We start from the raw sequence: 15,743 nt of genomic DNA on the forward strand, positions 1-15,743 counted from the left end.
TAGTTAAAGATAAAGTTTTATCTTCGATGATAAGATTTCTCTGATTGAAGGCGTCATAAACCCTATTGAAGGTATCTTCCAACTTCAGATAGAGTTTCCCATGAGCTATAAAAAGATCCCTGGAGTTAGAAAATATTAAACAACTTCTGTATTAATCTCCTAGCAACTTTCTGAGCTTTTCAAAGAGTGTAAGCGGCTTCTTCGCCTTCAACAAAGGAGATATTTTTAGTGGAGTTTTGCAACCGCCTTAGATTAACAATCACCTAAGTTGTAACCAAGTAACAATCCTAGTCTCTTACTTAGTTCTTTTTAAGTTGTTATTTATTATGTCATATTTCGCTAACTAATATTATATCCCTATTAAACTAGCTCAAGATTCTTCTAACTTATTTTTAGGGTAATTCACCCCTCCTCTTACCGGTCTACCTGCCCCAACAACATGGTGTTGGTGCAGCGGGGGCAGACAAGAGTAGGTGAATTGCCTAAAAAAATAACTCTTTTTCATTCTTTTAATTTGATTAGACTAGCACAACTAAAATAAACAGAATAATAAAACTGAACAATTAATAAAAAGAAGGTAAAGCAATTTACTTAGTTACAGCCTACGTAGTTATAATCTAAGGCGATGAAGAAAGCTCTACTAGTCAATCTCCTTTATTGAAAATAGAGAAGCATCTTACACTCTTTTTAAGCTCAGAAAATACTATGAAGTTGAATACAGGATTTGTAGTTCAGTTGTTGAATATTTTCTAGCTCCAGGGACTTTTTTATAGCTCCTGAAAAATCTTATTCGAGGGTGGAAGATGCCTTCAATAGGGTCCAAGGCACCTTCAAGTGGAAAACTCTATCAATCTTTAGCTAATGGCTAGGGAAGGTGCCTTCAACCGACTAGAAGGCGCCTTCTAAGAGGCAGATTATTGAAGGCGCGCCTTCAGCCATAGAAGGCGCCTTCCAAGAGGTAGATCAGCTTCTTAGTTGATCTCTTCGCTTGGGTGATGCTTTGGCTAACCGGAGTTAAACTCACCCAAACACAACTATGACATTCTCTTCCAGCAGGCTTTCTTCCCAGCTTCTCATCCCTCGAACGTCATGTACGCCCTTCTTATCCACCAGTGTACTCTTCCGCAACTCCTTGTCCCTCGGATGCACCGAGCCCGTCGGCTCCTCCCGTGTCATCATTCTCGCTAGCTATATTTTCCGCTTGACTTCTTATGTTCCTAAGTTTTTAAACACTTAAACAGAAGGATCAAATACATAGGACCTAATTTAACCAGATTGATCACATCAAAACTATCCCGGAGTACTTACACATGGGATTTACCTTTCTAAGTCTATGTGCCCGAGCACATACGACGAAAGGATTCACATGATTTAGATCTCATATGCGTAAGATATAGGATCAATCATGTATGTTATATACATGACCCAGTATATCGTACGCTCTGAATGTCATGAGTAGATGTTAATCAGATTCAGGCATTAATCGTTGGGTGGCTGTCAAGGCAATTCTTAAGCACTAAGGATTTATTCTTGGTATATGAGAGGGGTGATATGATTATACATAGGTATATTGATACCAGACTCGAAATGGACAAGGATGATTTTAAGTTCCAGTCTAGATACGTATTCACCTAAAATGGAAGTATAGTTAGTTGGAAAGGTTTCAAGCAAAAAATCATCGCAGATGTTACCACTGAGGTGGAATACATTACAGCTTCTAAAGTGGCAATTGAAGTAGTTTAGATCATAAAGTTCGTCACTAATTTGGATGAGGTTCCAAGCATTATTAAAATAGTACTAGTTTACTAAGACAATAATGAGACAATTGATCAGTCTAAGGAACTCAGGTCTCATCAATGATCTAAACATGTGATTCGTCATTATCACTTGATTAGAAAGATTAAAGTATGAATGAAATACAAATCATGAAGATTCCCATCGAAAGGAATCTAGTGGATCCTTTGACAAAACTTTCTCAAAATAGGTTTGAGAGACATGTAGACACCTGTGATATTGGATACCATATCGATTGGTATTAGGCCAAGTGAAAGTATGTTATATTTAAGAGGTGTCCTAAGATAATTGCTTTATGATATGTACTATTTATTAGATAAATAAAAATTCACTATTTGAGTGCACATTCACTATGTATTTGATTGAATCTTAAACTCTCTTACTGAATATCCATAATACAATTCATAATATAAGAGAACTTGTGATTGAATCACAACTAGTGAGCATCTCTACATGTGTAATTATAAATGTATTAAAATATTCCCTAGTCGATGAATTGATAAGTTCATATATCATCGATTCTGTGAGACTAGTATATGTTATACTCCTTAGTTTATCAAAGCAGCTGCTTCTCACTAGCCTGAGATATTGGGATGTCGAGAGTTAAATATGGATGCTAGTTATAATAACTAGTTCATTGGAGTAACCTACAATGAGACTTTATATGATTCTCTACATATATAGATATGTCAATGAAGATCTCATTGCAACTCGAGTGTAAGTTTCCTTCGACTTGAGGTATTCAAGTCATCTTGGTCATAAAGGCTTACACTTTGACATCTTAAGCAAACATCTCTGAGGAGGTGTGAACGCGAGATGATTAAGTATAAGTTGAAGTGTCTAAAAGTGTTTGAATAGCTAACAAAGGATTTACCACTCTTTGCGAGGAGACGTATACCCTATAACCACTTGTTAGGATTATTACTCAAAGTGTTTGGCGAAAGCATCAAATATCAAGAGTATGAGACTCTTGTACACATGTTGAAGTAATTTGAATTCACAGGACAAGGAAGTATTACTTGGGCTAGGTGTGATGTAGTTAGTCTAATGGAGACTAACATATAGATTATGTCCTAAACCAAGTGAGTATAAGATGAGTAAAAGGAACTAGACATGACTCACTGTAGTTGTTGAAAGGTTCAGAAGTGGTCTTGTAATCAACTGTTTGATTTTCTAATTAATTCAGAATTATGATGTACTACTAGATGTTACTCATTATTGTTCCATAATTAATGGTTAATTATTGACGGCCAATATAATCGAAAACATATAAGGTCACATATTACGAGTTTATCCAAGAGACTTAAAACAAATTTAGGAATTAGATTCTCAGATTGAGAGATATTGAGTCTGGTTGGACTAGACAAAGGATAAATATGGAAAGAATTTAGTGTAACAGAAGTATGGTTGGGTCACGTCTTTTGAAGACGAGGTGGATACTCTCTAGTTTAATTAGTGAACTAAATTGATTTGGTTTTTAATTAAAAGATGTTTGGTTTTTGAACCAAGCAGTTTAGTTTTGAACCAATATAATTTGATTTTGAACCAAATTTAAGACTATTAGTTTGAACTTTGGATTTATGGTAATGGACTTGGATTTGATCCAACCCCGATAGAAAATCTATAAATATGTTTGGGTAGAAGACATTTTAAGAAGTTTTTCTTTAATGAAAACCTAATCGTTAGGATTGGAATTCTCTTCTCCCTCTCCTCTTCTAGCCACCATCGCCCAAGGACTCAATTTACGTTGGATTGTTGACTGTGAACAACGTTGCTGATTGGAACGTGAAGCCAACTCAAGAAGTTGATTCAGCGTTGCTGATCACGTTGTTGACCAAGCTTCAACACGTTGAAGAACAATGGTTGCTCCTCCAACATGCATGGTTTCTGATGTTGAGAAAAATAATATCTTGTGGTAGATTTTTTTTTTGAAAGGACTTAGCTGAATTTAAAATTATACAGAATTTAAATTCAACTTATAATAGAGATGACCTGAGCGGATAATCTCAAGCTGCCAGCAGAGGTTGATTTCTACTACATGCCGAAGAGCGGTAGATCGGACTCAGTCGTCGAGCGGGCATATCTACTGAGCAGCATGTCTGTGTTGTCGAGTCGAGCAGTCGAGAGCACAAAGTTCGATCGGACAGAGCAACCCTCCAACCAGAGAGACCGACCAAACAGTACGATCGGGCGGGCAGTAAGACCGATCGGGCAATACAGTCGAGCGGGCAAAAAGGATGATCGAGTAGTACGGTCGGGCAGTAAGGCCGACCGGGCAGTAAGGTCAGGTGGGTAGATAGGCCAAGCGAGTAGATAGGTCAGGCGAGGAGACAGGCCGACCGGGCGAGGAGACAAGCCAGCCGAGCGGGCCAACAGACAGACCGAGCGAAGCAAATAGGCCGGTCGAGCGAAGCAAACAGGCCGGTCAGAGCAGACAGGCTGAGCGAAGCAAACAAGCCAGTCGGGCAAAGCAGAGAGGCCGGTCAGACGTAGAGACCAAGCGAGTGGCCAGTCAGGCTTTGACACAGAGCGGGAAAAAGGACCGAGGCCTGCGAGAGTCGTAGTGTCCTTGAAACATATTTGTCCCACCTCCGGTTGTGCTTCAAGACTAACTAGGGTCGTTTGTTTCTCATAATACAACGGCTAACCGTGAATCCCACCAAGCATTGATGGTCACGGCGAACTGAGAGGCATTCGATTGCTATCACAGACACTCTACCGGGCAAGAGTTGCACGGCAGAGGAGGAGGGAACACAGGTGGAGAGCTTTTGTTACTTTCTGTGTCTTCTACATGTGATCGCAACCTCCTTATATAGGAGCTCAGATCAACGACACCGTTAATGGTCGATTAAATACCATTACTCGTCGAGCAGTGAAACGTCGACCGTTTCACTCATTATCACTCGACCGTTTCAATTCTGCATTAATCTCAAATTTAATGCATCTGTTACACAACAACAAAAGGTTTACGTGGCAAAATGTTGGTTGTTCCACTTAGGCAAATGTTGCCTCGACTAGTCCAGCATTCAACACGCGTAAGTCATGCCCGCACACGAGTCAACATGATTCAGTGCAATCGCAACCTCCTTATATAGGAGCTCAGATCAACGGCAGCGTTAATGGTCGATTAAATACCATTACTCGTCGAGCAGTGAAACGCTGACCGTTTCAATTCTGCATTAATCTCGAATTTAATGCATCCGTTGCACAACAGCAAAAGGTTTACGTGGCAAAATGTTGGTTGTTCCACTTGGGCAAATGTTGCCTCAACTAGTCCAACATTTAACATGCGCAAGTCGTGTCCGCACATGAGTCAACATGATTCAGTGTAATTTGGGCCTTGGATTTACACCCCCTTTGCACACCCAGACGTGAGAAAGAACCTCTCCCCATGCATTTGTTCATATCCTCAATGCATGTGAATCAATATAAACTAACCAATATGCTTTGAAGCTCCCAATGTCGGACTAAAATCTCATTCACAATAGAGCTTCTATCATCTTCCACTCTTCTCCATTCACACATATTCAACAGGGTTATGGGAAGTCGTCTTGACAAAAGCTTAGTGTGAATATGAATAGAGGCGAGATTTCTGAATATCACTTGATTGATCCCATTCCCACTCCATATCGATTATTTTCGAATGGCCCCGATCTAACTTCGCCCTTGGAGTCAAGAACAATTGTATCTTTAATAAGGAATAGTTCGACTACGAGAGGATTTGTAAAAGAGTATAAATGCATATTTATCTAAAGTTGAGAGTATTTCTAATATGACATTACATCATTCATATATATAATTTACCAATGTTGTCTTTGAAAGTGGATCTTTTGGACTACGATATTTTGATTGGTTGATTTGAATAAATCCTATTTATTTTTGGATGAATCCCATCTGTTTATCAAATGAGTTCTATACAACTCAATCAATCAACCTCTATAGTTCATTCATCATCTGATCTTTAAAGTGCGGACTAAATGGATCTCGCCTAGTCTCCTCCTTTTGGTTTACTAATTTTAACCAAAATTATTAAATAAATAATTATATAGTATTTTTTTACTAATAGAATATTAAAGGTTACTTTTAAAAATTATTAAATTTTAAGCGCATCATAAAAATTATCATAAAAAATCCTCTCAAAAATAATTTCATACCCTCGTATATCTATCTTCATCGAAGGATCCTAATTTAAATAACATTCCTTCCATTTTTATTTTAAAATTATTGTAATTCTAAAATTATTATCGAAGCAAGCTCGGTTGAAAATAGTTACCCATATAAATAACAATAATTTGTTTAAATATAATAGAGAGTAATTTTATTACTAATAATTTTGATTAAAAATATTATAATAATATTAGATAAATTTAATTAGTTGAAGTAATTTTGGCTTTCAAAAAAGGTTATTTTGATATGATTACCTTCCATATGTAATAATTTAATGAAGCAAGAGCTTAGTTATAGCAAAGATGTGCTATAATAGTGAAATGGTATGGAGCGTGATAAGAATTTCATTATTTTACTTTTTTTGAAAAAAAAAAACTTATACGACGTCACTCTAATAAGTTCCTCTCTGTGTTTACATTAAATTCGTACGAAAAAAATTTATTATTTAGCCACAACAGAGCGTGAGAGAGAGAGAGAGAGAGAGAGACGGAGAGTGAATGGAACCGTTGAGCAGTTCGAAGTTTGAACACTTCGGAAGGATTTTTAGATTTGTTTTCGTTTTTTATTAGCTCTTTCTTTGTTGTTTTGTTCGATCGGAGGGGGTTCTGAATCAGTAATTCACGCTCGATCCGTCGCTATCGAGTAGGTGAACAGATTTTTATGGCTATTTCCGGCGAAGAGCACTGATCGGGAGGCCCGTTCCAGTTCCCTCTCCACTCTGCCCTCGCCTCATCGATTGCGGCCTCCGGCGATTCCAGAAAGCTTCCCGCTTACTCTTCGATTAGGGCAGCAATAGGCCACTCCGCCTAACGCATTCCTTCTCCTTCAACCTGTTCGTCGATATGACTCCCCGCAAGCTCCCGATTCGGCAGAGAAATTATCAGTTGCGGTTCCCCGCCTCTCGTGATTCAGATCGAATCTAGTGTCCTCTTTTCCTTTTGAGCGTATTGTTAGGATTCATCTTTTCAAGGTTGTTCTGCTACAATTCGAGTCTATTTTCTGTCATAAATTCTGATTTGTTCGGTATTTTTGGGGGTATTTTGGAATAGTTCATCTTTACTTGTGACCGTTTTTCTATGATCATGGTGCGAGATGAAAGAAACAAAGATCTTAGTCAATGATTAGTGTTACAGGTTGTTGTTTCACTGTTTGTGCTAAATAATTGCCTACATTTATACAGACACTTGATGGAAGTGTAGGGTTTGATGTCTCACCAAACGTAGTGTTGGGACTAACTTGATGGAATTTCACTGGAGAGTAGCCTTGGCTTGTATTAGTGTGGTTCTGTTGATCCAGCTCACGATTTGTGGTTAGTCTAAGTTTGTCCTCAATTGCAAGAGTTATGGGGTGATTCAATTCATCCTTTGTTTTTGGTCTTGGGTCGATGTGCCACTAAATTTGGTTGCCTATTGTTTGTGTACAGAGAGTTCGTTGGCTCAACCGAACAGTCTAAAGTGGACGTGCATTTGCAATGCTGATCCTCTTGAAAATGCTCCTGCATTTAATTCCTCCTCTTGTGGTTGCATTTATGGTATGTGCAACCTATGCAAGACTTTCTAATTAAACTATGTGTCTGCATTTATGGTTTGTGAAATCTATTAAATACTTTCTAATAAAACTAGAAGTTGGTTGATTCTATTCACATTATTGACTGGATTATAAATAGGCTTTGAATCATTACTGCTGATAATATCCAAAGAATAGAAAGGCATCCAGCTTGCGTGGATATAAGTTTAACTTGTGGTTTCCATGTCATATGCAATTTTCTATTCCATTCACTTCTCGTGCTAATAGGTTTCTTGAGGCAGATTTGTCTTGTATTTATGGCAAGAAGGGATTCATGGTTTATACATAAAATCTAAACATCTATAGAATCAATTGTGTTATATATTAGATTGATGGGGATTTGTTCCAAACTCTAGAACAAATTCCTATTGCAATGTCGGGATCAATCAGTCTGTTTGCTTGATGAATAAAGTAATAGTAGGAGCATGTGTATCTCTACACTTTTCAAGATAAACAAGACAAGCAACAAAATTGTTTATTTCAAGAGCTTAAAAGTTCTATGCATGCTTTTTCCTGAAAAAGAATGTCATTTTAATTATTAAATTTTTCTCTGACAGGAACTACAGATAGAATGACATGGAATTGCTCTTGTTCAACACTCAACCGTCAAGTCCCTCGGAACATTCTTCATAACACTAGTTTCTCTTCCTGCAATTGCACCTTAGGTTACTTTTTCTCATCTGTCCAATTAAAGTTATCTCTGCTGTAGCTTAAAAATAACTCAAACTGAAATTCACTCAATGGATAATATTTGGGGAGAAATAACCAACACCAAACAGTTGACACTGACACAGCTCGATGAAGCTGATAATTTGCGATAACAGATATTTAATTGTATGTTATCTTAATACGTTTAGTTTGCTTTATTTTATTTTATGAATTAAAATCCTTATTATCTTTGGCTTATGTAGTATGCCGCTTCTTCTATGTCTTATATAGATCTTGCAGGAACACCTGCAGTCTCAGAGAAACATCTCTCTAAGAAAGCTCTTTTGATCATTGTACTTCTGTGTGCTGCATTTGCAACTGTTGCATTGCTAGCATTGTCTACATACTGTTTCTATTGCAACAATAGACTTCCCACGCAACTATCACAAACTCCATCAGTAAAGGATACGAGTTATAACAGTTCAGCAAACTTGATAAGTCATCGATCTGCTCAATTTCAGCCATGTCAAAGCAAAACCTGTTTCATCCTCAAGCCTATATCAGGTAAAGTGTAAACTTTCACTTAATTCCCCATTTGGAACACTAGTACAAAATTATTCATCCAGTTGATTGGTTATGGTTCTTAGCTTCTTGCGATTAGAGACCTGCCAGGAATCAAGTTCTATTAATCTCTTGTCAACAACCTAATTATTCTCGCTTGCATATAGAGCAAAGTTAATTTAATCAATTCGACAAAATGCCCCACTAAATTCACAATAGTGGCTAATCGATAAGACATTTATTTCCACATTTCTTACTGCACATTTAGTTATTTACAACTATAGTGAAATATTAAAAAAAGAAGCAAGAAATTCTAATTAAGATAATTAAAATGATCTAAGCGATCTAAATATTACTATGTAATGATAAATAGAGTCTAATGGGGATAAGATCCATGTAATAGTTGGGGCTGAAATGGCTTGTTGTCATGACTTGCCCACATATTAGGAGTGATTCATTAAATTTGTTTGGTCCAATCGTTAGCTTTAATTGCTTAACCAGCCCCAGTTAAAATTAATATATCATCCTCCTTCATTAGTCCACAACTCTCCATGTAGTGTATGATCCTCCTTCATTAGTCCACAACTCTCCATGTAGTGTAAGTTAGGGCGTCACAATCACTCCACAACAAGAGATATTGGACTGAAATGTTGCCAAATTTGCTCTGATGCCAACTATTACATTCTCCCTATATAATCCCATTAATTTTGTTAGATTCAACCACTAGTCCAAAATGCTTAAATCCAAGCTAAAATGCTTAATCCTGAGCTAATAGTAGTTCATTCTTGTAAATATATAAACTCTCATGATTAATCCACAACTCTTCACGTGGGACTTTTTAAAGAAGAAAGGGGAGGTCAAAAGGGCTATCCAATTGTAAATAAGCTAAATACATGCTAGGATAGTAGGGGCACAACAACATATCACTTAAAATCACCATTGGGGTAATGGTGGGGAGGACCAAACTAGTGCAGTAGTACCAATTAGCCATTACCCATCGAGGTGGGAGACCGGAAGAAGATGCCTCGACGAGCAAAAATGAACAGATCAAGGAACCAAGGGGATCATCGACCAACCATCATCCAATTTCTCGGAGTCCCTAGGCAGCCCAATGCAACAATAGTGAACGACCATGTAGCTTGATCGCCAATTGACTTGGTGGTTGAAATTCAGTTGGCGAGATGAGTGCTAGAATGCAGGGCTGTAAGGCAAGATTTGTACATAGGAGTAAAGGACTATTTGGTGAAGCAACCATCAAGTCATGGAGCTCTAAACACTGTCTGGAAGGAGGGCAAACTTCCATGTCAGCTTAAACTAGGGTGTTGATGTGCTGTTGATTAAGATAATCTGAAGCCACCTCTTTTGCTAGCAAAGTTCACTTCGAAATGCCACTTATCATTTCAGTTTCAATGTGTTTTTGCTCTTGCACCTGTCACTGAAAATTTTCTATGTTGCAGAAATCATACAAAAGCTTCCTTTCATGTTTGGAAGTGGAAAGGGAACTTTATCCGGTGTAGTTATCCAATTTTCCTATGTTGAATTGGAGCAAGCTAGTAAAGGATTCTCAACTGATAACCTCATAGGGATTGGAGGGAGCAGCAATGTCTATCGTGGAGAGTTAAAGGATGGAAGAATGGTTGCTATAAAGAAATTAAGACCATTAGGAGGGTCAGAAATTGATCCTGAGTTTTTGCATGAGGTATTGTTTGAATACATGTTTTATATTTCCTATTACTTGTTCATATTTTTGTCAGTGATCTAATCATATTAGTGATGGTCTAATAAATTTGCAGAATTTTTTATTATTAGATTCATTCTGGATTTTGGCATCTAATTGTGTTGGTGATCAAGTTGATGCAGCATGTGTATCCCCCAAAAGTCAAACTCTCGACTAATAAGGATCTCAACCTGTTTTCAAATCATCAATAAAACCAGTTCTATATAAAATAAATGTCCTAGCTTATCTCTAAAATATCTTACAATCTCTTTTTTTTTTTTTAAAATATTTTTTTCTCATGTTGTAGCAAATTGGGGATTAAAGTCATTGATAATTGGTGCCCTAAATGTATTATCAATTTCTCATTTTTAATTTTTGAAACCTTCTTTGTACAGATTGAACTCATATTGAGGTTCAACCATTGTCATGTGGTGCTTTTGCTTGGGTACTGTATAGAAAACCAAGGAAGGCAATTAGAGAGGCTCTTGGTATTTGAGTATATGTCCAATGGGAACTTGAGAGACAGTTTAGATAGAAAACAAGGAAAAGAAGCAATGGACTGGGAAACACGTGTGCAAATTGCATTAGGTGCTGCAAAGGGTCTGGAATATCTTCATGAAGCAGCTGCTCCCAGGATTCTGCATAGAGACATCAAAACCACCAACATTCTTTTGGATGACAATTATAGGGCTAAGGTGAGCAAGTTTCCTTGCACTATCAAACATGGTTAGCTTTTTTTTTATTTTCTCCTCTGCTTGATTTCCTCTTTAATGGAGATATTCAGCATTGTGAGACAGAGCTCAATGACATAAAAAAACCATTTAGTCTAATCCAAACTGAACTACACAAGTTGATCGAGCATGTTTTTTTTGTTTCTTCATGCAATTACCATTATGTATGCAAAATAAATATCCAATTGATTCATCATTGCTGAAGTGTTGTTGGACTTAAAAACAATCATGAAACTAATTTATCACTATCATAGTAAGTCTTGCTCATTATGAACAAGGAACAGAGACATCAACAAATTGTTCCCTTAGTAGAATGAAAAAGAACAAAACAAAATAACTGCCTTGCTTAATTTCTTTTCCTCTTATACTTTTTTCATAGTCGTTCTTACTTGAACTTCAAAATATTAATATTCTTCAAAAAAAAAAGAATAGAATTTATTGTTTGTTTACTTATACCAAAAGGTCAAGCTGTTAGGAAATGAACCAATTTATACTTTTATACCTCACTCTTCATATGTGGGTGGATATACTTCTATTGATTGGCATCAATTCATATAGTTATAACTTCAATATAGTTGAAGCAACTTGGAGGCTTCAACTAGAAACTTGTATTGCCATAGCATTTTTTAATTTGCATCTGAAGTCTTCATGCAGTTGTTTGATGCACACGTTTCTTAGATTTCATGCAGTTGTTTAATTTAAAATACAAAATTTGACATGCTACTTGCTCAGTCGAACTTCCTAGGGCTGTTAGAAATTTCATTTTGTTTCACTGCTGCACTCAATGGACAAAATTTTTCATGCTTGCTTTATTTTCATTGATTATGCAACTTTAAGTTCTGTTTGATGTTTGAATAGATAATTTTCTCTCATCTTGCAGATAGCTGATCTTGGTATGGCTAAACAACTAATGACAGATGATCTTACTAGTTCTTCCAGTTCTCCAGCAAGAATGCTAGGGACATTTGGGTATTTCGCACCGGAGTATGCTATAGTTGGAAAAGCATCGCAGAAGTCGGATGTTTTTAGCTTTGGAGTGGTTATTCTTGAGTTGATCACTGGTCGCAGACCTATTTTTAAAGCTACAAATAAAGGAGAAGATAGCCTTGTGATATGGGCAAGTTTCTCAAGCATCATACACCATTCTATTTTTAGAATTTGAGCATATTTAGCATTAAACAAGCTTTACTTGTCAAGTTTCTCCATTGGTGAATTCTGAGATCTCTTTTTCCTGAGCTTGTGAGATCGTAGACCCATTCCATAAATTAAAGCACATATATTCCTCTCTGTTATAGATTGAAATAACATTTCTGGTAATCGTCCTTGTTGCACACTAAAAGCATTTTGGAGAAACAACATTCTAAGATCAAAAGGGGATTAGGTTTTCATCAACAATGTGAAATAAAAGCAAGTAGGTCAAATTACCAGTTATTGCTATCATCGCATGGTAAATGCATTGTCTTACTGTAGTCAAGCATTTTGCGAACCAACTTCATGAGATTTAAAGGACTCAATTATCATCAATGAAAATGCAAGTCATTTTTTATCTTAAATTATGCTTGCAGGCAACAAGTCGTCTTCAGCATAGCCAGCTAGTTGTATCTGAGTTACCCGATCCAGTTCTAAGAGGAAAGTTCCCTGAAGAAGAAATGCAAATAATGGCTCATTTAGCAAGAGAATGCTTGCAATGGGATCCAGATTCAAGACCAACGATGAGCGAAGTTGTTCAGATTCTTTTAACAATTGCTCCTGGAAAATCTAGAAAGAGAAATATGCCGACAAGTCTTGAGTGGGTAAATAATTCACTTTCTGCGCTATTGAACATGTGTTTGGAAACTCTTGCTGCATATGAATACACCATCTTTCACAATTCACAATTCACAATTCATGCATTCTTCTTTCCTTATGCGATGCAACTATTTTCCTCGTACAAACAAAATTCAGCTACTTCACTATATTTTATACGTTATTGCCTTTCTTCACTTTAATAGCATCGATGTTTTTTTGTCAATATATATTCTCGTTGTTTTAGAGATTTAGGAATCCACTTAGGCATATTGATGCAACACAAAAACCATCAAAATTATCTGATACTATTTGATGCAACGCTAGAGAAACAACATCACAGAGAAAGTAAACAATCTCATAAAGAACAACTAAAACACACTAAGAGGAAGTAATATGCAAAAGATGATTAATATGAGAGATTGTGAACCCTTTAAAGACTCCAACCATTCAATGAAAGAAATAATTTCATACCTAGAAGGACTCAATCGGAGTAGGAAATAAACCAAAGTATAAACTAGGAAATGAATCAAGTTAAATTAAACTTCTATACAATTTTAAATGGCATTATTATTAACCTTTAAAAGACTTGTTCTCCTGAAAAAATCTACCAAAACAAACTAAATTATTAATTTTTAAAAATAATAATAATAAGAGACAACTCATAAGTTAACATTTATATTTTTGTGTAGAGATCCAGTTTGTTTCTGATTCATGTCATTTCTGCATGTCTGAATCATAATATTATGAAATAGTGAACCTATTGTGCAGGGTAGATTGGTTGAATTAGATCAACCATTTTTCATATAGAGATGTTTTATTATTATGAAAAAGTATTTCCTATTTATTCCTTGTAATATCCCTAAGAACGAAACTCAAGATACTCTGTTCCCTGAACCAAATTAAGAAATTGATTTATTCCATTTCCTTTCTTAGGAATAATTATTTCCTTCCATTTCATTCCACTAAACTCAAAAGAAAGGGGAAAAAATTGTCTTGCTTGACATAATTTTGTTTTGCATCTCTACAGAGTTCATACGCCCCCAGTACCAGGGAATCCAGCCTAATTCAAAGTACAGCAGTTACAATTGAACGACATGAACCAAGTGGAGTGAGATCTGCTCGATCGCATCCTCCCTGTTCCATGTCAATACCAATTGAACAACAGCACTTGTGCAAAGAGCACCAAATAGAGTTGGAGATAGAGCATACTGATAGACTGATACCGTCGAGATCAAACTCATGGAGTGGGAGGTCCTCGGAAGACGAAATTGTGGACATGTTCGAGCCTTGTTTTGAATCCTTTAGACAGGCAAATATGGCACCCTCCTCCCTGTTCCATGTTGATACAGTTGGATGAAACTTGTGCAACATATACCAAATGAAGTTGGAGGCACAATGCGATTATGGATCACGGTTGAAAGAACCAATCTGTCTGCCCGGATTATAGGAGTTGAAACTAGCAATAGCGATGATTTTTTTTTTTTTTTTCTATTCTTAGATGTCCTACAATTTTTTATTTGTTTGGGGAGTTTAGAATGAGGCATTCCTGTTTGAAGTCGTTGAAGGGAATATTGTTATTTTTTATTAATATCTACAGGGTGCTGCATACACATTGTATTTCTGTTTATCCTGATTTCTTAACAAGTTGGCTTGAATCATCGATAACAACTCATGTGGGCAATGAATCATATGATCGATAGAGATGACTCTTTAAGCACCTGATGCGGTAATAAATGGGGGTCAAACGATGGAGGTAGCGGTCAACGTGAAAGTCAAAGTCAAGGAGGTTAACGTCAGAGGATCCGAGCGGATCTCTCCTGTAGTGGCCGATCGGGCGTGTATTGCCCATCGGCAAAGGGTCAGTCCAAGCAAAGTGCCCATTCAACCAAGATCATCAGACGGTCGTCACGAAGCGGAGGAGCGTGCAGACGACTGAAGCATTAGCCCAACCGGGCGGAAACAAACCATCAAGACATGTTGCCACGCGGAGGAGCAGCCAAGTTTGTCTGAGCAAAGGAATACTCAGCTAAGCAGCTATCCTGCTCAGCCGAGCGGATGGATCACTAATGTATCTTTCCGAGAGATAGCACCGCTGACACAAGACATAGTCAACAGGTGGATCATACGATGGAAGCCTTTACTGTCTTATCAGGGATATGCATGCCTTGTTAGGGTATGGTGTCAGAAGCACTTTCCTGATAGGTCCTTTCAAAGGATAAATGGGAGAACGTGCCCATGACCAATTGGAGAACGTATCCATATCTCGAGAAGTGTGCACGTCACCCAATAGGGCACTATATAAAGGGGGTACATATACCGGCAGAGGTACACATTATTCACTATTCACGTCTGTGTCTACCGTTGCTTCATTTTTTTGCTCTTTTCGGTGATTGACTTGAGTGTCGGAGGGCCAACGCCGGGGACTCCTTCCTTGGCTCGGCACTGACGTTTCTTGTGCTTGCAGAGCGGAGCAAGGTCCACACCCAGTCAACACAACAGCTGCATCCCCAGTCAGCCATCTCCATGATTTTCAAACAGAATCATATTGGCGTCGTCTATGAGAACGTAGCCTGCATCCGAAACGCGAAGATGGAGGATGTTAGACGACTCACCAAGGTGACTTTGACAAAGGAGGAGCTGGATATGCTGAAACAAGCTCGAGCGACAAAAATGGTGGAGCAACAGCAACATGCGCTGGTCGAGCACCGGGAACAAGAGCCCGCGACCTCAGCAGTGGGTCATCAAGCCGGATCTGGAGACCGAGCAGATCA

At 37.5% G+C, this 15,743-nt stretch overlaps 1 protein-coding gene across 4 annotated transcripts; it reads left to right on the top strand.

Moving 5' to 3' along the window:
* The first annotated feature begins 6,392 nt into the window (after nucleotides 1–6,392).
* On the top strand, nucleotides 6,393–14,599 carry LOC121995872 (receptor-like serine/threonine-protein kinase NCRK). 4 transcript variants are annotated; one of them, XM_042549640.1, is made up of 10 exons: nucleotides 6,393–6,931; nucleotides 7,142–7,270; nucleotides 7,385–7,492; nucleotides 8,085–8,192; nucleotides 8,467–8,739; nucleotides 10,194–10,435; nucleotides 10,849–11,148; nucleotides 12,065–12,301; nucleotides 12,750–12,977; nucleotides 14,000–14,599. In XM_042549640.1, exons 2-10 carry the CDS (start codon nucleotides 7,201–7,203, stop codon nucleotides 14,327–14,329), a joined length of 1,896 nt encoding a protein of 631 aa, XP_042405574.1. In that variant the 5' UTR covers nucleotides 6,393–6,931; nucleotides 7,142–7,200; the 3' UTR covers nucleotides 14,330–14,599. The 4 variants fall into 4 exon arrangements, with proteins under 4 accessions (XP_042405574.1, XP_042405576.1, XP_042405577.1 ...); XM_042549642.1 differs by having other exon boundaries at nucleotides 8,476–8,739; XM_042549643.1 differs by having other exon boundaries at nucleotides 8,488–8,739.
* Nucleotides 14,600–15,743: the final 1,144 nt, after the last annotated feature.

The sequence above is a fragment of the Zingiber officinale genome, chromosome 6A (assembly GCF_018446385.1).
Source record: "Zingiber officinale cultivar Zhangliang chromosome 6A, Zo_v1.1, whole genome shotgun sequence".
In the NCBI taxonomy this organism is placed as follows: domain Eukaryota; kingdom Viridiplantae; phylum Streptophyta; class Magnoliopsida; order Zingiberales; family Zingiberaceae; genus Zingiber; species Zingiber officinale.

Excerpts from the sequence above, each read along its gene's own strand:
- LOC121995872 (XM_042549640.1), top strand. The coding sequence starts at position 7,201 with ATGGAATTTCACTGGAGAGTAGCCTTGGCTTGTATTAGTGTGGTTCTG. Across the intron at positions 11,149-12,064 it reads ATGACAATTATAGGGCTAAG|ATAGCTGATCTTGGTATGGC; the intron begins GTGAGCAAGTTT and ends CTCATCTTGCAG. Across the intron at positions 12,978-13,999 it reads TGCCGACAAGTCTTGAGTGG|AGTTCATACGCCCCCAGTAC; the intron begins GTAAATAATTCA and ends GCATCTCTACAG.